The following is a 27,048-nucleotide window of genomic DNA, read 5'->3' as shown; positions in this document are numbered from 1 at the left end:
ATAAATAAAACCGAAAGAACAATTCATCATGCTTCGATAAAACCCGCTGTGGACGCAAAACTCCTTCCCAGGGGTTCGGGTTTAAAACATAAATTCGCTTGTAATATCGTCTGTAGTAGTCAACAGAGATAGGAGGAGATGAGGCGGTCATTAGCGGAATGAAGCCATTAGGACTGTGTAAAACAGATAATTACAACGCTCTAATCTCGACCCGGGAGATACTCGCGACGATTACTATGAACACGTATAATGACAGAGTATAATTCGTGTTTCTTAACTAGGGGTGAAGTTATAATAATCTTTGTAATTAGTGCACGAGACGCGGTGTCGCCAAAACATTTATTTGGTAGAGGAACTTCGACACACTTGCTAGAGACGTATAATAACAGATTTGTTTTATCTCGTTGCTTGTTGATTAACTACTTAGATCTAGCATTAACCCGTCGTGTAGTAGCTACTTACCTTATGAGAGTATTACTAATGTTGCTCTGAATGAATATGCATAGAGTGGTGAAAGAATTATCCTTTAACTCCTAACCAATGAGGAGTTGACCTTCGACCATCACTCAGCGACATATTTTTTTTACGATCAAACGAAAGTAGCTTTGAAAAATACACTAAACACATTACCTGTGCCTAAAAACGTTGAGAGTTATCCTCGGATTTCTCTGGGATCCCACCATCAGATCATGACATGCTGACAACGGGACGAAACATACCCTTTTGAATAAAAGGAGAATTTTCCAAATCGGGACCGATTCGCGTCTTCGAGTAATCGCGGAATACACAGAAAAAAATAAAAACGATCCCGGCGAATTGAGCACCTCCTCCTTCTTTTGAAGTCAGTTAAAAATCAACGAACATAACCTAACCACACAGGTACTATTGTTCGTCTTTAATTTAGAAAACATAACGTTTATAGATCAGTGGTTCCCAACCTTTTCGACCTGGGACCACTTTGATTTAATTATTATTAGCACAAGTTTATGTCAGGACAGGTAGGATAGGTGTTTGCTTATGTGGAGGAAGCAAAAGAAGTGTGTCAGGATCGAAGCAAATGGAATTCTATAGTCTCTACTTACCCCGGTGGGAAATAGGCGTGAGTTTATGTATGTATGTTGTGTATGTTTATGTCATAGGCTACAGAGAACTTACCTACATATAGCCAATATAGTGGAATGCATTATGTATATGTTTATACGATTTACTACGATTTTCGACGGCTACTAAATGAGTATCTACCATAATAAATTGACATTGTAGGAAAATAACTTTATAAGATTAAGAGAATAAGCACACGATGTTATATATATATATATATATATAACATCGTGTGCTTATCGTGTCCTATAGGACAGGTAACTGCTCACAGGTAATTGTACTCATACAATTACCATGAAACAAAAATACTAAAAATACCCGCAAGCACAATTTTTTATACAACTAACAATAAATTGTACAGTCAGAAATTAAAATTACAGAACTTCTTCAAGTACAAACGTACTTATTACGTTAATGTTCGTCCAATTCATTATGATGTAGTTATAAAAACCAACAGTGGTTATCTCGTCCATAATGAGGGACAATAAATGATATTTTTATCCAGTACAAATGTGATCAAATTTGCTGCAAAGTGGACGCGGTTCTGTCAACGGGTGTGCAATTATCGTATCAACGCAATATAATGTTGCTGGTATCGTCGGCAATTATTACTGCATTAGCCGCGAGTACGTCCTATGTCTAGAAGTGTATATATCTTTGTAACGAGAGATATAATTTAAAGAAACGCTTCTGTGATACATAGTTTTAAATTGCCGCTCTTAGCGGGTTGATCTATGTACATAGATTAGGAAATTATTTTTGTTCCCACGTAGTCAGAATAATCACAAACTCGTCCATTACAATACAATACATATACACTTTATTGCACCAAAATAAAAAGAAAAAATTACAAAAAGACTCTTAACTAAGTAAATGGCAAATGGCGGCCTTATTGATAAAAACGATTTCTTCCAGACAACCATAAGGTGAGGAAAAATTAAAATAAATTGAAAGATTGCGGGTACAAATCATAAATACAACTTACCAATAAATACATGCAAATAAATATATATACCTAACATTATTCCATTCCATCCAGTCCATTCAGGCGTCCATAAGAATATTTTGTAAACCATTCTTGTTTCTCACTTCAACCATCAAATATACCTGTGGCTGTTTATATTCATCTAGTTTAATTACACATTGTACATAATTACAATCGGTCAATTTCCCTTCTATTTCGGCAGAAAAATAAAGTACTTAACCGGGTTTCAAAACAAATAGCTACCAGCTCACACCGATGGAAGACAGTTAATCACCATGAGGACACCCCACACTGTTGCTACGATACTAATTTCAATTACTTACACAAAGTTGATTTGTGTAACTCTATATGTAAACAGTTTGCTTTAGAGCGATACATTCTATGGTATAGACTGGCATCAATTCTATTTTTATTCAACTCTATATTTTACTAATAACTATTTACTTTCAACTACATATCTTACAATACATAATAGGATGTTACTTCAAATCTCTTATGTCTTTTTTCTATTAAAAGTATGTTTGTGTGGTGGAAAATGCTCAATATCGCCTCCGATTGATTAAAGACATGCTTATGTCCATAATAGGAAGAAATATAATAAAACTCACCTTATATAAATATATTCTCCTCTACTTTTGACAAACAAATACTTTTAAGCATATAGTACAATTTTATAACAATCTAAATTTGCATCCACGTCCCTCCATATTCCAACCAAAAAAAAACAATCTCCCGCCTCCAAATATTTTTCTTTTTCCGTATTTTTAATTCCGGCCAGTGTTGCAATCTCTCGTAAACATTTTACTCGTGAGATTTTACTCGATTAGAATTGACCTTACACTTGTTAGGATACATATCTACTCATATATAGGTTATTCATATTAATGTATGATATATTTATGAAAACATTATGTATGTGCGTAAAAATGTATCTCTCCTTCCGAGAAACTGTGAAAGGCATACTTACAATACAAGGAATAAAAATAAAATTGTTGTTCAAAATTCTAGATTAAGTAAATTAAATTCATCTTTTTTGGGGTTATATATACGTTTTTACAATAAAATACCAGATAATATTTTAAATTTGTCAGAGAACAAATTTAAAGCTCACGTGAAGCTTACTTTATGTAAAAAAGCCTATTATAAGATTAATGATTACCTAAATGATAAAAATGACTGGTATTGAATGTGTTCCTCTAGTTATTAAATAACTTGTAATGTACCCTCATTGATTTAAAAGATGTGTTGCTGTTGCAGTTACTTGTCATTTCTTCTCCTCAGCCATAACACCTTGCGAAATGACGTAAATTCAAAAATGTTACATTGACCTTCAACAAGTTTATCCATGATAATTACGTTGAATAAATGATTCTGATTCTGATTCGAACCTACCTTCCGCACCGGAAATCTGTAATATAACATTCAGTAACAGGCGCATGTAGGTACATATAATTGTCGACTGTGGTAATAATTCGCTAATCTGGCCGGTTTTCCCGGTCGTAAACCGTAAACCGCTCATAAAGACCATTTTAAATTTCAAACAAGATTTTAATATCGATTGTTCGACAATATGTATGTTGCATTCTTTTACGATGTTTTCGTTCAGAGTTCACGGTTGAGGTGCTTTTATAGTCGCATTTATTATAAGGTCGGTATGTCGGTAAGCAACAATCAATGCACAGGTCTCCATATTTTTCCTGTACCGTAAATAGTGGTTGTCAGCAGTAAAATAATGTTGATACTATATAATTAACAACAGCCTTGTCAATAGCGATATGTTTATCATTGTATTGCGTGCTAACTAGGTTTTATTGAAATATATTTTCATGTTGTATTTATTTCAATATTATGTTCGTCAGGTATGTGTAGTCAGTCAATATATGAATGTAATATATATATAGTACAAATTTTACTACTTCCAACAAGCTCGTTTCTATGGAAAGATCTACGTGATTAGCCCTCTTTTAACACGACTCTGCTTATAGGTACAATTTTAAAAAATATGTACCTAGGTTATGTATGGACCTAATAGTGACTACTACAAGTTACAAATATAAAATCGAAGCAGGTGAGTGTACTTATCATCTCAACACATTCCGCTCGTCAAGCGAATGAACCGCAGAAGCGTGTAGTGCCAATAAACCGTGGCAGGCGCGGGCGCAGGTGCCAACGATCGACGATCGGCCGATAGATAGCTAACATACATTTAGAATACATTTTATGTGAGAAGTGATTCGTAAAAAAATATGTAATGAAGGTTCATACATGTTTGCATTTATGGAGGGCGTAGATAGCTTGTTTTGTTGTAATAAATACACTTAAAACAACTACTTAAATGCTTACGAGTTAGGCACATATTGTATAGATAATGTATATATATATTGAATGGATATATATATTGAATTGTCATATTATATGTATTTTCCTTAACATATAGTTACCAATACAGAAGCCCTTAAAATTGAATATATACTTTCCTATTTAGATGTGTATTGGTATTGGTATTCGTGGACCGTTTTCCGCAACTTGACGTCTGAGCGCCTATTTGGATCACTCCAAAATTTTCACTCACTTGAAATTTAGATATGTAGTAAATTATGTTGAATGAACTGCCAGAGTAGGTACTGCTTAATTTTTACCTCAACCTAAGTAGGTACGGTCACGAGCATTAATATGTATACACTTTGGTACCATGTCACACTATTTTGATAAATTGAACTGTAAGTCTCACTAAATGTCAAATATGTTAGTGCGACAGACTGTACTTCAAAAAAGATGTACCAAGAAAATGATAAATATGGTCATACAAGGATAATATAGAGTAGGTAGCCAAGTAAGTAATCTAAATCACATTACACATTCTCCAGACACCTGCATTACTAACCTAACAAGCCTGATAGCATAAAAAGTCCTAGTAATTTTTACAATAACCAAGCGACTCATGCGCCGATAACGCGTGAATTATAGAAACAAGAGACAGAAACATTAAAGAGCATGTCTGTAATTAAGTACATTTAAAGGGTAACTACGGCTTTTCTTCACCTCTGCCTTCCCTATAGGGAAATAGCGAGAACTGATAAAATTACAAGCGTGTTTTGATACTATCGCTTAACATTTAACATTTTTCACTCGCGCCTGTCGTACATACTACAAATATCTTAGTCTATAAATGTTCTTGCAAAGAAAATTATTATTGAGCAAAGTACGTATAGACAATTTATTAGTTAGTAGGAGTAAGTAGTTTATATTTTATTCAATAAAAGGTTATTTTACGCCTGCAATCCCCAATTGCACACAACTTTGACGCTTGAAAAGACAACGGTGCTAATTCCTGTAAATACCATCTAATTTTATTTTATGTTATATCTGTCATATTCTTATTCGCCGAAAAGGAATATATATATATATGATATGAGTAACTATGTACTCACCGACAACTTTTTGTTAGACCAACAACGTGATAGGCGATGAGCCTGTAAAGGTCAAAAAATATACTTATATCTTTAATATAGACCTTCGGCATAGAATAAGGAACATTACTACATACCTTAGGCCTGTTAGTATTGCGTATGGCAGACAAAAATAAAATAACCTGCGTGGATCATATTATATCCAGCTTAAGCTCCCTTACCTTACTTTACCTTAGGACTGTATAGTGTAAGTACAAAATGGCCTACAAACTAAGTTATTAACACCACAATTTAAAACCACTACGTATATACTTGCACTTGCGATTGTACCTAATGCCTGAGGATGTAGCAGTCGGGCTTATCAACGATCCTCAGGAAAAATCACTTTGTAATCCCAAATTTGGTTAGGACATTACAAGCTGATTACCTGATTGTCCAAAAAGTAACATGATCCGTGCGTCGGAAGGCACGTTAAGCCGTTGGTCCCGGTTACTAATTACGTAAGATCTAAGTATGTAGTCGTTATATGAGTCATGTCAGGGGCCTTTGGCGGCTCAATAATAACCCTGACACCTGGGTTGATGACGTTGGTAATCCACCTCACAACCCACACGATAGAAGAAGGATGGCGTGGGCACTCCGCCATAGGCTGCTCATCAGCGACACGATATATGCCATCTACATGAAAAGAGACACACGTCTATAAAACCTCTCTAAAATACGTTGTTTTAGGTTTACGCGGTTATTATCGTAATTAAAACACATAACAACGGGTTCAACACCAATCCAATCCAACCCAACCCAATCCACCACCAACTCACTCCAATCTCATCAGTCATACCGTGATCATGGCACTTGCTACAGTGTCGAAATATCGGGAGTCTCATATCCTTGATTTAAACGCGGTAAGAACCCGTTATTATGTGTCACTCAAATACCTAAATGCATGGTTTCTTAGTCGACATTCACGGGGTAATAAGCAGCATGTTTATCATGATTGTTTTCTTTTCGTATCTGGACATGCATAGAATATTAATAATACGTTGATAATCGTGAACTATACGATCGAGAGGTAGAAATATTAGATGGCACGGAGGTAATTACAGTCAAGGAGTAACCACGGAGCGCTTTACGTTTTTATTCGTATTCTTTCCGGTAATTATATGTGTACAGCCGGTAAGAAAGTTGTATGTGCATTGAAAAACAGTAAAATAATCCATAAAAAAACAAAACAAAAAAGAAAAAATACAATGCTGCTTGTCGTCACGGGTATGACGACGAGTCATACATAGAAAAGAAAAAGTAGATTTTACAGTTGCAAACGTAGGTATAAAAAAAGATGTTTTTTTTTATAAAACCGTTCGACGAGTAACTGCGAATTATCTCCTAAATATTTACGTATATTACTTATAGATACCTATTAATAATTTAAAAAATCACGATATTCCTCGACACACAACTGCTCAGCTAAATCCATCCTATATCAATCAGTATTGTACTGACTCAATCAAATCATATTAATTTAATCAAAATAATTATATGAAATTATTTTAAATCCACTATGAAATTGGATTACCTACCTACAATCCGTGGCTGACTTTGCAAACTGGCGTATCTGCAAATTTTTGCTAAAATAATTTGTGTCTTATTGACAATAACAAAAGGAGCAAATCAGATTCGCTAAAAATTTCAGATACGAGAGTTCGCGACGTCAGCGACAAATTGTTTACATTTTAAAACATACCGAATAGACAGACAGTCAGACAGGCTTCTGTAAAAAACCGGACCTGTGAAATCTTAGGTTAGGTAAGCGGACCCTGTGAGAAACGGGATAATGCTGAAGTAATGGTTGGCTTATATTGATGGCTGTACGTTTTCGATTGCAGACCGTACTGCCGACAATACAGCAGTGTATTGGTCCGGGCAAGGCGGCGTTCCCACATGCGGTCTAGATTGATATCGCCACTTAGTAGAGTCAGCTGTTGATGCAATTAGCAGGCGGCAGAGTAAAGACGCCACTCGTAGGGATTCTCTATAAAACACGTCGCGTCATCACGTGGTCGTGTTACATTCAATTCAAATGTTAACATTCCTTCACTTATATTTTGCATAAAGTAGATATAAATTCTAGTATCTAACATAGGAGTGCGTCATCAAGATATGATGTTCCACTTTCAGTCTGACCAATATGGTATGTTATGTAGGTACCCGTATATATGTGCTAAAAAACTTTATTTAATTTATATATATAACTTAAGGTCTATTTTCACTCATCAATATTTTAGTAAATACTCAGTGCTTTACTAGATCATATTGAAACTTTTCTTAATTGAAATATTACCTCGTACATTTACAGCGAAATTAGTTTCCCATGTCAAGTGAAATTTACTATCCATTTATAACACATTTATGCAAAAAACTTAGTCATAAAAGGAAAGGTGTTACTAAAATGTCTGCCTTAACTCTACTAACATAACAGTCTTAGTTTTATATCTATATTTTATGAGCTCTTCTTCATTCTAGCTTTTATGTTATCTACTATCTTTAATTATATCTACTTTGTTATTTTAATATACTATACCGATGTCCGTACATTTTTTTTGGTACTTCATTTCTACTATTCGTCACGTGCTTTCTTTATCTGCAGTGGAGCATCATGATTTGCCACAATTCGTGGGTATGATATAATGGTTCGATCCTAAGCTGCTATTAAAATGAGGTACTTAGGTACTAATTTGCGACACTTCTTAAACGTCTTCACTTTCTTTACACAACATTTGAGTAGCAATACGTAATGTATGTGAAGCCGCATGTCCTCCACTTTCTATATCTCATCGGATACAGCAGCAAATTGAATTGATGAAAAATTGCGACCACATACCGCGCTTAATGTCACTGCCCCGGGCACCTAGTTATCCGACTCATGTTTACTTTTAATCGTTTACAACTAAAATTATGACTGCCAAAGGACACGCACGTATAAAAGACCTTTTAAAAAGTACAAAAAAAAAAACATTTAAATTCGAACGCTGTTTCTTTTTTATTGATTACTAGAGTTCCATTTTGTTTCCATTGCTAATGAATAGATAAGAAACATTTTAGCCATGATGGCGAAATAAAACGTAGGTATCAAATTACTTACATATTTTTCTTTACCAAAATAATAAATACCTATTTTAAACCATTAATCTAATAACCATTAAATTATTTTCAACTATCCTCGTAAGGCCCGGATTTCCAGACACAATAGTTAAACAATGGGATTTGGATTTTAAATGGACTTTGGGCCTTAAGACCATAAGTACATGAAAATGTATCAGAAAATGAAATTCAAACAATCTGCCTAACTGACACTTCTGATATCTACTTACGAGTGTCATTACATAAAGTAAACATTATAACAAAATGTACTTGATGCATATATATAAGCTTAACCAGGACCTTTATTACAATAATAAGACCTTATTAAGTAAGGTGTGGCAAATCCAAAGCCATTATCCTAATCCACTTTGAATTACGTCGCACAATAATTGACAAGGTAATACGCAAATTCAAAGGTAGCCGTCAAAATAATACGCGTACATTCTTGTGAATGCTTGACAGCGTAAAGGTCCTTTGTAACCTGTCGCCCTTACTTTTACAAACAAACAGACTGATATAAATTATGACAATAAATATTCTTCTGACGACATACCCCGCATTGAAATTTAATGAAAATGATAAAATAAACGTCAACCGCGTTTTCTTTTTATAATATCTGTTATTGTGAAACCTTCTGACGGTAAATTAAAGTTCTGTGAAATTATGACAACACACGAACACCTTTTGTCAATAAAATTACCGAGCAGAAATAATTTACGCGTTTCTTTTGACAGTCAACAATGGAATAAATTAATAAGTAATACTTTGTCATTTTTCCAAATCCATGTCGGTATATATTTACACTGAGTCAATAAAAAACAAAATACCATCAATATCGTCAAAACACGTCGTCAATTGCATAGATTTTAAATAGAAGTAGTCTATTGTGTTATGTTGATTACAGCCAACTTCTGTTGCACCCGCACACGCTCAAGCAAAATTGATCGTGTGCTAAGACCTAGCTAAGGCAAAGGAAGCTGCCTTCATACCTTCTATTGGGTGCACAGGCTATTACTTTACAGCGGCTATTACGACCGTGAGATGCGTGGTGAGGGCACGGTCGCCGGTCGACGGTCGTTAGTGTACCATTACGGATGATCGATAACCGCCGCCGGCGCCGATCCGACACCCAACAAATTTAATTTAGACCACTAATGTTCTGTGTTGTTACTCGCAGATAAAGTGATTACCCGCTTTGACAGTGACGGGGGTCGCGCAATTTTTTTTTCAGGTCACAATTTCGCAAACTAACGAGAGTTCTTCCGTTCAATATTCAACACTATAAAGCAGTGCAGTAACAATAACGGTCAGAAAAATAGACATTTACAGACGATTTAATCTTTTTTGTTACACAGAGCAACATGTACAGATTGCGAAGTGACGGTTTTATTAAAATTTTAATGCTTTCGTCAGAAATAACTTTACTTTCAACTGATTATTGGCTCATTGCTGTTACCTGCTACGTATATACGGCCGCTAATAAACGCATTACAATGTTTCGATTATTTCTCGAACGCATTAAGGTGGCTATAGCGCTCGCAACATAAAATTTATAACGTAATTCAGTTTTAATGAACACAAATAACATTTACAGGTCGCTCGCGAAGAGATGTAAACTGCTTTAACTACAGCTTGAGAACGGAGGGTTCTATAGTCTCTGCTTACCCCGGTGGGAAATAGGCGTGAGTTTATGTATGTATGTTGAGAACGGAGCGCCGCCGCCGCTACCGGCGAATCAACACCTCCGATCCGAATCGAGACATAAACATGGCACAATAAACGGAAAATGCCCTTTTACGTCATAGCTTTACTTGTCTGAATTATTAACGGGGAAAAATGGCCGCAAACTTTGCCAAAATATGCTTGGGAAAGCTATTCGCGGGAGCAGACGGTAGACAGGTAGGTTGTATGTATGACGGGGGTGGGGGTGGTAAATGCAGTCGGTCGGGGCGCTAACGTGCGCGGGGCGGAGAGCGGGGGCGCGGGCGGCAGACGTCGTCGAGGAGCGTCGGAGGCTGCGATCGATGAAGCGCGGACACGCCTCGCGCGCCGCCGCCGCACCGCTCCACTCATTGTTGATTCAACCGCGCCGCTCCTTCATCTACGCTATCACTACCTCGCACACACGTACTACCCACTGACGAGTTAACATCCCGCACATTTATCAACTGGAAAGTGGCTTCGCTTCTCTCACGAGGTCAAAGACGTTCGTATTAAACATGTGAGCTGTCAAGAGACCGTCCGAATGCGATGAGCGTGTTAAACGACTGTATTGTGGGGAGCTGTCACTGTGGTCGGTGCCTTTGCCAGCCCTTGCCACGTCGATATTATCTCGCCTCACGGACTAGGAAGCCACTCTCCTGACACGGACTGTTTGTATAAGAAAAAAAGTTTAATCTGACATAGATAGATCGACAATATTTATAATCTCTACACTATTTGAAGTCAAATTTCGATTCATCTTCTCAGGCATAATACAAGCAGAAAAGTTTTAAGGAGCAGAAGGAGGCCTATGCCCAGCAGTGGGACACTTCAAGCTAGACAAGACATGACAAGAGTGTGTACTTCAGTATTGACAAAAAAAACTAAGTATTTACTTCTTAAGACTCATTTTCTTTATGTCTGCTTCGTTCGTCTAAACTTTACCTACGGACGAATTAGTTCAAACTATCTAAAAGAGTTTTTCACTGCAAAGCTTTTATTTAAATTACAAAAAAAATGACCCGGGTCTCTATCTTCAAATCAGAAATCTTGTCAAAACGGTTAGCTAAGCGCAGGATTAAGCGACAACTACAAAACGAGTGACGTGACGAGTTCACGGCGAGCCTCCGCCGAAGAAACATCGTAACCCGTTAGCACGCCACCCGAGCCTCTTTATCACATGAAATAAGGTGCATTTTCCTTCCTCGAATTTAAAGTATCGGGTAGATAATACACTTCTGTGAGCGAACATTTGAATTCCGTGTGATCGGAGAGGACACTGATCCGTCACCGATAACACACTTTAGCAGCGTTTGGTGACAAGTTACTTGTTCACTTGTAATCTGACGGATTAAAAGATTAGAAATATCTCTATTAATTGCTCGGCTTAACTCCTAGCGATGAAGACATCTTGAGGTTTCCACTGGCTGCACCCGGCTAATTACTTCATATGCCGCTAATACGTCGTTAATTTTGCCATTACACCGCTGACGGAAGCGAATTATGAAAATGATGTCTATAAATTCTTTTATCTTCGGACAGCTCATCCATAATTTACAATCATAAAATAATAACTACAAAAGTTAAGCAGGTTTAATGAGGCATCGGTCTAAAATTACCACGGTTTGTGATGTGAGCATAAACAACTGCCGGGTGGATGTGTTGGTACATGTAGTAGGTATGTACCAACCAGCCCCATGTAGGGTTCCAGTCGGGTTGGCAGCGGGGCTGCGAGGGTGCGCGCCTGTGTGCGTCGCCTCGCCGGAATCTACCACTATAATACCCACTCAAACAACTCGCCTCTCCAGCCCTAACTGTTTATTTACGAAATAGGAAACGCGTGCCTATCTACCTACTAAAACGTACCTCGGACATTCCCGGATTTCCACCAAACTGTACCACCGCACGCAATATTAAGACATAAAAACTTATCAAGTCCGTTAGTAAAACTAATTAGGACCGAGTAATTGTTGTTTATTAGCGACACAGTGTGTATTACCAGTCAGCGGTGTCAGAGTTCATGATGACACCACGGCACGAAAGTAAGAGAAAGCGACTTGTAGCGTTACTGGTAATATTTTGTATGTAATCCTTAAATTCACTGTTTACTGTATAGGAAGTTGTCTGGTATTACGGAAAAAATGGGTTATCAAACGGTAATAGAGAATGTTTAAGTGATTATTAGCTACTAAGCAGCAGGATTATTGGTAAGATAGTGTCATGTCGCGTCCGAGTGACGAGCCTGCACCTGTGCAGCGCTCTAATTCGTCCGAATGCTAATGAGTATCCGAACGGGCGCGTAACCCGACGCCCCACCTGTCTTTGAATAATTTTTATTTACGAAGCCCTCCGGAGATTATGAATATTTCGTTGTGCTATCGGGTCCGACATCGGCCCGCATATTATGTTACGGCGAGTAACCTATGACGATCCATAATTTACGTTGGACGCGACACGTCCCGCACTGGGTATATTGCCTCTGTAAATATAATTTTCACTTGACGCCTTCTCTAGTAGTCTTCTGACGGAGTTATAGAGGTCTCGTGTTACGTTTTAAGTAATAAAACTGTAAGGTAACTGTTCGTCTATAAAAATTGATTGCTTTGTCAGTATGTTTATTGAATGTCTGGCTTACATTGTAGGTTATTATGTTACTCTCAATATTGAGATTTTTTTTTTCAACTTCCGAAGATCATTGAGTCTCATTTTCAACAGGATCGACTAAGAAATAAGTTCGAAAGACGTTTTATAGTCGTAGCATTTCTGCATAATGAGTGTATGCTGCGACCATGCGAGGCTTGTAAGGCGTAGGCTCTTCATTCCTCGGCTGCGAGGGTCATCAATCATGCCCCCGCCCGCCGCCCCGCCCGCGGCGCCCCGTGACGAATGCCAACCCAAACACCATTGTGGCGATACCACCCACACTCGCGAAACAACCGCGTCGCCAGCCTTTGCGAGGGTTCTGTACACATTCAGAAAAACAATACCTACTACTTTTTACAGGTATGCTCATATTTTTAATATAACAAGGAAAACGTTTTAAAAATGTTATGTTGACCACACATATTGCCAGCGATTGCCAGCGTCTAAATAAAATAATACCAATTACAATAATTAAAAGATTAAGTTTTACGACGCATAAAAATATAGAACACGAAAAACGCACATGCAATTTTCTGTAAAATCGTTTAATAAAACCAGTGGGTGTGACGTTGCAAAAACAAGGAACCCAAATCTCAAATGATGTGCGCGCAAAAAAAGCGCCGTGCACGCTCATTGACACGTCTTTTCAACGAGCACGACAATGCTCTGGTCGCGTTATTAATGGTCTACACCTTGCGCTGCAAGGAAGTCCTGTTCATAGAAAACCACCCGCGGTGACTAAATACGACTACGGAACGCTAAAATGCTGTAAATGACTAGTTTCCCTATTTGGTCTTTACCACACACGGTGTTCTCCGATAACTGGATTTCATAAAACACACAATTAACACTAACGTAAACGACAACTAAACAAACTTGCAATATGTAGCCGTATTTAGGCAAGCTATTTCTCCAGATACTTGATTTCATCTAGGTAGTAAGTAGACGTAGGAAACAGAGTTCGATTCAATCGCGCATGGACCTCGAGGGAATGGAAGCGAATGCATGTGCAATTAATTGGCTTATCGTGAGTTTATTGATTCGGTAAGGCGATCCGTTTTAATTACCTCCATCGCTCATTTGCCGCTGATTGGCTCCCGGCAAACCTTCCTAATAGTACCAACAGTAAACCGACCAAATATAAAGAGTGGCTTTCAGGTATTATGCGTATGCAAATTGAGTACTCACATTTTGTCCGGCTAAGGAAATCCAATTATGGCAGCTAATTAACATCATTGCTCTCATTCAGCCATTGACTGACAAGAATTGAGATTTTTCTCATACATCGAGGTCGACGTCTTTTTAGGATTATTACGTTTAACCGAGGCTACAAAATTCTACCTCGTTCGCAATACTCGTTCTGAACACAAAGGAGGCCTACACTATTTTCTTATATTGTGTAATTATGTATCGTAAAAAGGGTAACAAACACAAAAGTTGGTCGCTGAGCATATGTCGCGAGGAGCGTGCTATTACGTCTAATTGGCAGTCGGCGCACTGCCGTGTGTTTACCGCTGCATTTGTCACTTCCCCTCCGCTAATGACATATTACACACCGATACTCCCCAGAGCCAATTCAAAATAAACAAATGCTTTGTAATACCAGTCATAATACGAAAGGCACGAATGAAGACAATTCTTAAAGAAAAAACAAAGTAAGTAAGTAGATAATAACCTAATAGACTATTTCAGTAGGTACACATGTTTGTCTATATCGTTATCTACCTATTCAGGAAACAATATTACTGAATAAATGATAGGAGACGTAATAATTGAGTAGAGTGGCAGGCGGGCAGCCCTCGGCGCGCCGAGTTGTAACAAACAAAGTTATCAATAATCACGATTTGGTTAATCGCCCGAGGCGGCCGCCGTTCGGTACGAGCTCATAATAAAGATATAATATCGCCGGCGGTATGCTCTCCCGAGGGTGACGAATCGCTCGTCCGATTAACTCTTAAACGACAAATAGAGGAGCCCCGCGCCCGCCCGGGGGTAAACTAAGCCACGACTTCCGCTAATTATTCGGGGGAGCGGCTCCGCAAACATCGCCGTCCCCCTCGCACTCTGCCAGCCGATGCACATCTCCGCAAAAACTCTGAAAACCAAAAATTTTCCCTTCTCCCGACGGGCGGTCATATTTCTTCCCTCTCACTCCCATTAAACACGCCGTAAACGCTTTCCTTTTTTCACGCCCTCGCTCTAATAGAAAGGCAAATTACGAGCTTACGGGCGCGGACGGGTGGCGATGTACGAAACCGCCAGCCGTGGCTCTTGCGTCCTGCTCACTTACAGCGCCCGCCATATTTCCACTCGCTCGGGAAAACAGGGGTCGTCTACGTGAACTTTCACGTCATATGTTCCTACCTCTACCGCGCTACCTACACGTACTACGTAGAACAATACCCCCGTACACACCGCACGCCGCGCTCAAATATTGAATCTGTTTCTTTGTTCTTATAACTTTCCAATTACTGTAACATGTCCAGATAATAAGAATAAGACAATAAGATTCTTTATTACATTGAGTTAGTTTTCGTTTGGCTATAACAAAAATCGAATCAAAATCTGTACATGGAATCATCGAGCAGCGGCTGTCAATGCGTCATGTAACCGTCATGTCAATCAACGCGAAAATATTTGCAAATTGTGCGAATCCGACACCACTACCAACTATTTTTATGTTCCCGTTTTTTCCCATGTTTTTATTCCGTTACAAACCGGTTACGAACAAAATGCTACAGAAACACACGTTCAGCTGTCACTCCGAGTTTGTGATGCGTCAGCTTCAATTCGATCTTATTTTGTATTCAATCCAAAAACGTGTAGCGCCGCGATACTTCACTACAACCTTGACTTTTATTTTTAATTTTTACATTCAGATGGTTTATTTTATTTGTGCACAAAATGTTTTTCTACTTTAGTTGTTAAGTGTCTATATTTTTGGATACGTAAGTTAAACAGACTCTACACTACACATCTCACTTAACTATAATTATGATATACTTAAAGCACAATCAAAAACCTCGTTACAAAGCAGTTCATTTAGAGAATTGTTCACATCCTTAAAACTACGCGTACACTACATTCGTGTTAGTGAGAAATAACATGTTAATTTGGGTACAATTTGTTGGCACGCGTGGATTTCCGTAACCTGTCAACCCGAGTGAGTTGTACAGAGCTATGACGTCAGTCTGACGACCGTCTCGCGTGACGTCACCGATGCAACCGTCACACTTTTATGATTTACTGCACAAAATATGAAAAAGTTTCCACGACACACGTTAGGAACAGAATGAAGTTAAATGCTAAGGTGGCAAACTATCTGTAACGCTGCGTTTTAGGCGACTTGCGACTAGGGAATGCAATTCCAACTCGAGATCGAAATTCTAGATCCCGCGGGATTGATATTTCCAATCCAGAAATTTTCGAGATCACGTCTAGTTCTTAAAAACAATGTAAAGTTAGGATGGCTGAAAACGACGAATACTATTGTTTGTGATACTGAGGTTAATTAAAACAAAATATTTTTTGAAAGAAAGCAAATATATTTATTCTTCAATATTACCAACTAAATAATTAAATTTTCTTTGGAAATCAGCATACTCAAAACAAAAAGTATAACTCACGGAGATTCGCCCAATCCCGTCAATCTCGAATGGCTTCGGGATTGATCCCGTAAAATTAGACGAGATCTCGCGAGATCGGAATCCCACGAGATCGGGATTGCATTCCCTACTTACGCTATGTATTTAACTTTGCTACATGCAATTGCGAAAATTAATTTAAAATCACTTGTAATTAACGATAAAACATGATTCGATGATTACGAAGCATCCAACTGATCTCCTGTCATTAAACTGCAGTGTATAATTCCAAGAGGTGTTCATACACGCGTAATTTAAAAAGGAAATGACGGTCGGATGAATTTGTAAGATATCTACTGTGGCATTCATCGCGTGGCTTAAATTACTAGTGAAACAGTGACGAGGCCTGAAAGCCACGAGTTCTAAAGCCTCGGTCCCATGATTCGGTAATGAGCACGTGCGGGATTGCGGGCTCGTTGATTCCAATGGCCGTCATTTTCGAGTTATCGACTTAACGCCGCGGAAATGGAAAATAATGACTTCATCGCTACGCGGTGTCGACGAATATAATTTGATCGCATTAGACGTCATTTGTATCAAAAACTTATACTGCCAGTCATTACTTCCCCCGTTCCTGTTTACTAAGGGTAGTCGGAGTTTTTTTAGCTCATTTATATCATTGCTGGGCGGTTAAATACCCAAAACAAGTTCAGAAACAGAAGTCAAGACGCTCTACAAAATTATGTCTCACATCTGCTCACTTCATATTTCCGTAATCACATCTCTAGCAACCCTTACTTCCGAGTGTCGATTACGTTTTTGTAACGAAGCTACCTCGGCCACCCGGAATCGACATAAAAATAATTTATTTCTACCGAGGGTAGCTGTGAAAATTTAACGCGCCGCTCGAAAAAAGTGACACCACATGACGATGGCTAATACACTTTTTATCCTTTACTTTCTGGTTTGGCGTGAGTGTGAGAGGGATGGATTTTTTTTGACGTTGCCTGAAGCAGTGGTTTAGGCGATTAAAAAAGGTTCATGGTACAACTGTCGCATTGCTTCCGCGTGTCGGCGATGTGGCGTGACTCTAACGAACTCGCGCTAATTAGCTACTCGACAGATGACACACAAATAACGTCACTGTGTTCTGTTGATTACTTTGTCACAATAAGCTACCAATTTACTCTTAGGTAAACTTAAAAACCAAGAAGCTAGAAAGACATACATTATCATAGTAGGTATAGTACATTTTTCCAAACCTACCAAAATAGAGTTATTCGATTCTAATATGATTACCAAAGCGATCGAGAACCAGGGTTTTGTTAAAGATTCTTAATATTTGATAAACAATAACTTTTTTTTTTAGATCAGTCGGTGTTGGTGTACATATCAACTAAGAAAAGTAAAGTAAAGCAAGTGCTTACAAGTGACTGCCCAGATAAGAAAAGTTCCTTGAACAGAATTCTAGACGTAAACTTGATAAAAAAATACATTATCTTCACAGAACACTAAAAGCGTCCGAGTTCAGACACGCGTGCCTACATACAAACCACAAGTAGACACGTACAAAATATGGTCCTAATGTTGCTAACAAGAATCTAGTTCCGGGGTGTCAGCGAAGGTCGGAGTCAGCGGTAACGAGTGGCAGGTCGTGGGTCGTGGCCGCGACAATGGCTCGTTTGGTTCCAGCTTGGCTTGGCAGCTTGGCCGGCACAATGCCGCCCCCTCGCACCCACTTCATTACGCGCGTATTGTAGCCGTACAATACGCGCACGCGCACGTAAGCGACGTCGCTCACTCTGTGACCTACCGCCGCCGGTGGCCGCCTGCATTCCGCATTAAGGCCTTTTGTTTTCAACTTGTAAACCGTACGCGGCTTTTTATTGATAATTATAAATGACGACACATGATGATTATTATTCTATTTCTCTTTTGTTTTGTATTTTGTTTTTTCCTGTTTGTGCAATAAAGTATTTGTTATGTTATGTTATGACGAATAATATTTGCTGACATAATTATGTGCACTGACGTAATATTGTGTACAAACCGATCAAATATTAAGCATTCATGCTAAATATCTAGAGGTAAAAAATGTGGAAGTGAATTTTGTAAATCCTAAATACTGAAATGGCAAAGAATAAATGAGCATCTTTTGTAAGAGTATAATACACATGTAACGCGCATGCCTAATTTGAAAGCTAATATAATTCATTACACGCATTTAACAAAGCAATCATTGATCATCCTCTATGAAAGAGAAGCTTCCAGCATTACGTCAATTATTGGTCGAATTAAAGCAATCAATCACAATGAATCGACTCCGTATACACGGCGGAGGGAATATTAAATCATTATCTATTTAAACATGGAATGTTCGTATAATAATGCGGAGATAATATCTCATTGAGTGTAAGTGGAATGGCAAGCCGATCGAGGAGATCACAATGGGCGTAGGAGTTATACCAACAGGCAGTCGGCGCCCGCGCACAATGCCGCGCCACAATAGCGGGCTAATTGTGCGTCGACAGACAGATACCACCTCTTTGTTACTGACACCAAGAACTATATCCCTCACATAACTCGCACTGAACAACTACTGTGCAAACAAATGAACTTTCGAAATACAACTCGAGATTAACCTTTGACTAAATTACTCGCTTAAAAAACTCCCATCAAGGCTATCGCCTCTTCAATACGACGTCAACGAGCCGTGAGATGAATGATGATTACTCTCTATGAGATTCCCGAAATCACCCGATGTCCATGATTACGTAATCAATCTCCGTCGGCGCGCCCCGTCAGCCTTTCAACGGGCGGCGCGGGCGCATCTCCTCTGTATTCAACGGCCTTTTACACCTTTTTTCGTAATTATTTAACGCAGCTTATTATGTTTAGGCGTTAATGGCTGTTAAATGACCACCCTCTTGATGATGCCTCTCCTTCATTCGTCCTCGATCTCCGGCGGGGTAATGCACTTGTACCTACTTAAATTGACTTTTAAGGTGTTTATGTTGAAAAATTACACCGTTTTCGTCGAAGCACTTCGGGTAATTCGTAGTGTATAAATCTCTTTGCATAAAATTATGTATCTGAGAATTTCTCAACGTCAAGTTGAAGAGATAAATAATGGTTGATAAGGTAGTGCATGCGAGTGCGACTGCGCGGCGGCGGCGGCGTGGCGGACAGTTGCACAACGCACGGTAGCTGACAGTTCACCGCGGCGCGAATCGCGACGCGCGTGGGCGCACCTCATTGTGGGCTCACTTCATTTTCTCCCATTGATCTCGACACAACCGGTAGCCAACTCCGCTCAACATTAATCATCATGAAATCGTAATATTTCAAGTAACTTTTGCTCATTCGAAAAATACCTGCAATAACTACGTTCAGACACAATGTAAAATGATTACATCGTGATATTATCTGCGTTTACCAATTAAGAAGCTCGCATTAATTAGTCCACACTATGAACTTAATTGTTTTCACTGCAGGTCCTGTCAAGTTATCTCTCGATCGCTATATAATATAAAAGTGCTCGTGCATATGAAATAAATAAAACTCGCAGAAATCATAACTTTCTTCGAATAACGACCGGCATAAACGGCCCCAAATTAATGTTAATAGCTTATTACTTTATTTTAATTTCATAAAAATAATATCTTAACATGTTTCGAAATTATTTATGCGACGCATCAAGTGGTAATATTTAAGAAATTGGAATTAAATTCTCCATCAAAGAGAAGCTTGGAGCGGTGTGAACGTGCGTTGAACTCTTTATTATGGGCGCGTGTGCGCAGCGACGCGGCGGCGTCCGTCGCCGGGCTGAAAGGTGCATTAGCGCGAAATAACACGTAGCCACGAAAATTTCAATTAACTTTAATGCACATGTCCAATCCCCCACACCCCCCCTGCATCGTGGCGAGGGGCCCCCGATTTATTAAAACCGATTACGGCACTAAGCCGACGCCAGCCGACTTCGCACTTGTTTTATCGCTGCCGGTGCATTTTATACCCCAAAATGTTATGACGACGCTGATAATACCCCTTTATTCCCCCAATAAAAATGTACACCAATTTAAAAACACAAACCCGTTACAGTGCTTCGATTGCTGACCCAATTATGTAAGTATATCGAATTTTATATCATAAAAAAGTTTACAGAGATAAAAATTGTAAAGTTCAAAGAGGTACTTAAACGTATTAGCTACTTATTATCTAAAGCTCCTAGATATTATTAATTCTACAATGAACTCCAACAAGAAGCACATCGGATAATACCTTACTATTGACATTTGCCTGTCAGTTATTATTTGAAATTTTGAAAGAGTAAGGCAAAATTATAGACACTACTTGACTATTACGGCACGGCAGTCAGTAATCTTATAAAATACAACTTTTATAGTGGAGCCCGCGCAGGCACCTGTTGGGACGCCCGTGTGGAGAAAAAACTGCTATAACCACTCATAATCGAAGGTAATCATTGACTACAATAACTGTCAAAACGGCACTAAATATTGTTTGTTAAATGCCATAAGTTTTGTATTTTTTGTAACGGTCAACACCTTTGGAGCGGCTCACAAAGGAGTGTAGGAGCTACCCGAAAGGTGGGCCAGGTGCTAAAGGTTAACATTCTTTTAAACGGTACATTATTCTTGGTTTAATATTCAAATGAGTAATTGTATTGCCATTGCCGGACGATCTACATGAGCGGAGCCCCGAGGCGAGTGCTTCGATCGATGATCGCGTCGTAAACTTTATAAAGTTCACTACAATGTATAATAGTTCAATTCATCCATCATTTGCTAATGTTCGAAAAACATTACAACATAAGGATAATTCTTCAATTCTGTTTTATTTTTCATACTATTTAGTGTCAATTTCTGGTGTGCTATAACGGTGTATTGTCAAAGTGTTCAGTGCAAGGTATCAGGTTGGTGCAGTAATGCATGACATTATCGTGATGGCTGGTGCACGTCTCATCCAGCATGGCCATCACGTCCGCAGACACCGGCCGGTAATTGGCAGGGTATTAAAAACCGATAAAAACCATTAATACGGCTAGCGATCGCTCAAATTGCGGATACGAACAATTTACGTGGACGCCCACGGCCGACTCCGATCCCACACCGGTAGAAAGTTAAGCAATAAAAACTGATTATAGGATTACATCTTTGCGTTCATATTTAATTTCGCGGTACGATGCATGTTGTGGCTCCCCCGAGTCTACGGCACCGCGCTGAGTATCACACATATTCCACACAATTAATCTCATATAACTTACGAGCTTTATGTCTATTAAAGACGTACTCACAACAGCGTTACGTTTATTAAAAACTGCACCATATTGTTCACAGCAAAAACTCTACAACATGAATATAAGCTGTCTTCATTTCAGCAAGCCGCTCAACCATTGGAAACCACAACTTGAGGTATTGCAATAACCTTGTTAACATTATAATACGAGTTTGGATCATAAAAAAGGAACGTTATGGACTTAACACTCGAAATGTTTTGGTCAACTCATTGTCCCGACAGCTCCAGCATAAATCGTGCACCGGTTAGCTGCTCTAACAAAGTCAACTGGTGGTAAAGTGGCCGCTTGTAAATCAAAACGACGAATCGAAAAAATGAAAAAAGTAAATAAATCGAGACAAGACCGACATTTCTCGCGAGCCACGCAGCGCTAGTGACGCGCCCCACGACCGGTATCGACAATATCGTGTTACAACACTTATTAGTCCTTTACATTCCAATACTAATGTTATTTACGAGCATATCGATAATACTTGGGAGCTTAAATAACGGATTTTCTATGTTTTATGATTTTTGACAATGTTCAAGATTTTTTTATTTCAAAATGCAGATAGAAGATATTAAAGATAATACCGTAGGTATATTGCTTAAATAAATAGAAGTATGTAGACATCGACCATCGATAAATGCCGAGGAGGGCACGGACCGAGTCGATTTGGAAAGGAACGGATTGTGCATCGCAATAAAAAAAGATAAAGCGTATTACGGGATGTCCGGAGATAAGGGGCCAGTTTATGTTTTCATATTTAAGTTTGTCATAAAAATGAGCGGCTGTAACACGGTTTACGGCTATTGGTCCCTTTTGTTAGTTTACGTTCAGTTGGTACCTTTATAAATTTTTACTTAACATTTAAAGTAGCTGATGCTTAAACATGTTTTTCGTAAATACCTTAATATTATTATGATGTTACAGAACACGTACACATTTCAGTATATTGACTCTTAACATAACATACATAACATAAACAGCCTATATACGTCCCACTGCTGGGCACAGGTCTCCCAATCAACCGGAGGGGGTATGGAGCATACTCCACCACGCTGCTCCAATGCGGGTTGGTGGAGGTGTTTTTACGGCTAATAGCCAGGACCAACGGCTTAACGTGCAATCCGAAGCACGAAATAATCTTACTTTTTCGGACAATCAGGTGATTGAAGCCTGAAAATTGACTTTTATTGATTGATCAAGCAATGTTAATCCTCTAGCATCATGTCATTGAGCCTTATCAATCCTAAAGCATAAAACATTTACTACGCCAAGACATTACAATTACAAATCACAAAAATAAAACGTGACAAATTTGTCACGAGATACAAAACGAGTTGTAACAAAAAATTAATAGACAATGCATTGTAAAGCAATTTAAAAACACGCTCCGCCGCCCTCCCCTAACAAAATTTGTCCTGATATCCCATTTTGATTGGACGGCTTGATTTATCTCTTGTTTAGACTGGAACGGGAAGATTACACGATCTTGATCCGTTTTATTATTAAAACAAATACTTTGGAAACGTAAAATGCTAAATTATGTAAATTGACATAACTCAACAGACCTCACTGGAGGTTCAACGATGTCATCCATTATTATTTAAAAGTTGAGCCTACGGTGGCTTGTCAGTTGTATTCTGTATTCTAATTTAACTTCTGAATATAATTACGTGTTTAAGTAATTTAGACGTATAATACGTTACGTCATTATTTTGTATAAGTGTAGTTGATGAATGCTATTACTTAAAAATAACTAAGTAAAAATTGCTATTTTACAGAACTTTTTTTCTGTTACTTAATAAGTCTGTTTTACCACGACCTCCGTGGTCCAGTGGTTGAGCGTTGGGCTCACGATCCGGAGGTCCTGGGTTCGATTCCCGGTGGGGACATATAAAAAAAAAATACTTTGTGGTCCTTAGTTTGGTTAGGACATTACAGTCTGATCACTTGATTGTCCGAAAGTAAGATGTTCTGTGCTTCGGAAGGCACGTTAAGCCGTTGGTCCCGGTTACTACTTGCTGATGTAAGTAAGTAGTCGCTTCATGAGCCATGTCAGGGGCCTTTGGATGCTCAATAGTAACCCTGACACCAGGGGCCTGTTTAATAAAACTTACAATTGTAAATTACAATGACAATTTGATGTACATTGCGGAGTGTGTGATCACGAATACTTTGCAGTTTCATATTAGCTACGTAATGAACACCAAATTGTCGTTGTAATTTACAATTGTAAGTTTTATTAAACAGGTCCCAAGGTTGATGTGGATAGTACTCCACTTCACAACCCACACGATAGTAGAAGAAGAAGTCTGTTTTACAATTTTTGTTTTGCAATCTCCTATCAAAACTCCCCGGTCACATGTTGTCTATGAATGGAGTACAATGGAGGGTCTCTTGAGGTTCGATCTCGGAGGGCGGGTGATACAGTGATTTAGCTAACTACACTTGTTGCGGGACCCCCCTTACAAGTAACATATGACACGGTACTAATATCCGGATTATACTCGTTACATACACTTGCTTCTACAGTAAACATTATTGAATATCTAATACACTTACATAATACGTGAGTTATATTATTTTGATAGCCCTGTTACTGACTTCTTCTCTCGAGTGGGGTGGATTACCAACCTCATCAACCCTGGTGTCAGGGTTACTATTGAGCCGCCAAAGGCCCCTGACATGACTCATGTAACGACTACTTACTTACATCAGTAAGCAGTAACCGGGACAAACGGCTTAACGTGCCTTCTGAAGCACGGATCGTCTTACTGCTTTGCTGGCTTCGAAATCGCGTGTTATGGGTTTGTTGTCTTAAACGTTGTACCGGGTGAGAGCCTTCAGCGCTCCCCATTTGTCCGGCCAAGTAGTTAATGCCATCTGCGGCAAATCTACAATAAGTCACGTCAAAAAAAAAGGGGTTGAATCCGGCACTGGATAATAATTTGTGTCATTTGGCTTATTGTATCTGGATGGTGTTATATTTATGTAAATATGTATAATTAATCGGTATTTTAGTACCTACACCTAACATGAACTTGTATGACAACCTAGTCAAAAGAAATACTTTTTACGAAACATCAAAACGGAAGTTTTCTTCAGAGTTTGTATAAAAATACTGTCCTGTGACGTCATCAATAAAAGCGGTCAATCATCGTACTCATTGTTACTTAATTATTATTATTATTAATAATAGCCCTCAATGTCCCACTGCAGGGCAAAGGCCTCTCTTCCCTTCTTCCACTCCTCCCTGTCCCCAGCTTGCTCGCGCCACCGTTTCGAGAAGCGGTCTAACTCGTCGCGCCATCTTTTACTTAATTCAAAAATAAAATTTGAAAATAAGTCGAAAAGCAAAATGAGATTTATTTTTGATCATCTTGACTGGCTCCTATTTCTAGATCAGCATTTAATAATTTATCTTTGCCCCAGTCAAATAAATACCCTATGCTTAATGTGATATGAATTGAATATATTTATTATTGCACTGTGGAGTTAGCCATTTCTCTACTTGAGTGATATTAAAGAAAAACCTGTTCACAGCTCCAACTACAAAAATACAAATAAGTTATTTTATCGTTTACTATAACACGGTTTCGCAGGTAATAAATATCGCCATTTATTGAATAAAAATATGCTCGTAAACTATACCGTTTTTGTTGACCATAAAACGTTCATATAGGCATATAAAATGTGCAGAATACATAATTTTTAATTTTTAAATGAGTTTATATTGCATGAAGAATCACTAACATGTTTAAGGTTTTGACATCATTATTTAAGTATTTAACCAAAAAGTAAGTAGGTAAAATGGAAATTGCGATTGAATTACGTATTTACTTACGTAACTATGTCAGTCGTGTTAATTAGACATTTTTTGAAGTGTTCAATTTAATTCAAGTAGCTAAGCCTTATCCATTACTGATTGTAACATTTAGATCACCGGACTTGAATAATAATAAAGAAAGTGACACATAGCAGTATTTCTAAATGTGATCTCAATAAGTCGTGTCTGCAGCGAGCTCATCTATGTCCGCGAGGGCCCGCGCCCGCGCCGCGCGGACCGTGCACAATGCCAATTTTCCGCTCACCGCCACCGACTACGCAATTATTTAGATAAACCTCTCGGCGTGCGTGACTATAAAAACATCTTCCCCTCCCGACAAAGCGCTGTTTGTTGTCTTTGGGGCTTTGCGAATTTATAGCTCCGCATTACTCCCCGGTTAGGAAAAAATGTACTTTTAATTTATCTCGTTAAAGGGTTGAAGGACGGCCGGGTTCGCGGAGTAATTATTCCGGAATTGGCCACTTTGCCTGATGAATCCATGTTGCTCTACCCTTTATTCGGGGGTGATTGCCGAGTGAATTAATTTGTTTCTGACTCCGATCCTCGCGAAGTGAAAGATTTCATTACTTTGATGAGCTATTGTAAGCAATTCATTAGACGGTTTCAACACGAAGTTAATGAAACTCTTTCTTTAATATCAGGTAATGTACAAGGAATTTCAGACTTTTCTAATTGTACGTCTTTAACTGTTTTTACTTATTTCAAAGCCTTTAAAAGATTACCACTAAAGAATCGTTATATCTTATTATATTACACTGTGAACTAAACCAAAGTATCTACTAAATAAGTAAGTACTAGGTACAAAACAATGTGTCAATATTACTCAATAAGTACATTGGGCACATTTTAACTCGGGTACTTTTTGTAAACAACTTAAGTAAGTATATATTATTTTCCTTAGCTTACCTGCCAGTCTTGGTGATGATCATCTCGGTGCCGAGGTCGTGGAACTTGTCCCACAGCTCCTTGGTCTCGAGCTGGCAGTCTACGGAGAGCAGTTCCTCGCAGTTGCAGGAGGTGGCCGGCACTAGCGGCCGCGCCGGCGAGGGAGTGTCGCGCTCGCCTAGCTCTGTAGACGGGGTAGGGTTGCTGTACTTTTGGTATATAATTTCTTTTTTGGTTATTTTAATAGTAATCTCAGAGTATATTGTGGGAATGTAGTCTATTTTGTATTTGGTCGCGATCGCCTGGCTCTGTGGACGGGGTAAGGTTGTTGTAGATAAGTACCAATTAGGTGCTTTATTTTGGTAAGACAGATGATCAGGTTATTTTGACAGTAAACTTGGTCTATATTACTAAATTTTATTTAGCCAGCGTAGGCGTGTCTCGCTCAC

The 27,048-nt window shown here is 38.6% G+C and overlaps 1 protein-coding gene across 1 annotated transcript in view; it reads right to left on the bottom strand.

Moving 5' to 3' along the window:
• Positions 1-27,048, bottom strand: part of LOC126369543 (T-box transcription factor TBX20-like) — a 70,529-nt gene that overhangs the window by 35,417 nt on the left and 8,064 nt on the right. Inside the window, exon 3 of the mRNA XM_050014033.1 lies at positions 26,621-26,783. Within this exon, the coding sequence (XP_049869990.1) occupies positions 26,621-26,783 (163 nt within the window). The remainder of the gene's footprint in view (positions 1-26,620; positions 26,784-27,048) is intronic.

This window comes from Pectinophora gossypiella, chromosome 1 (assembly GCF_024362695.1).
Source record: "Pectinophora gossypiella chromosome 1, ilPecGoss1.1, whole genome shotgun sequence".
Lineage (NCBI taxonomy): Eukaryota > Metazoa > Arthropoda > Insecta > Lepidoptera > Gelechiidae > Pectinophora > Pectinophora gossypiella.
This window is presented reverse-complemented; position numbering and strand designations above follow the sequence as displayed.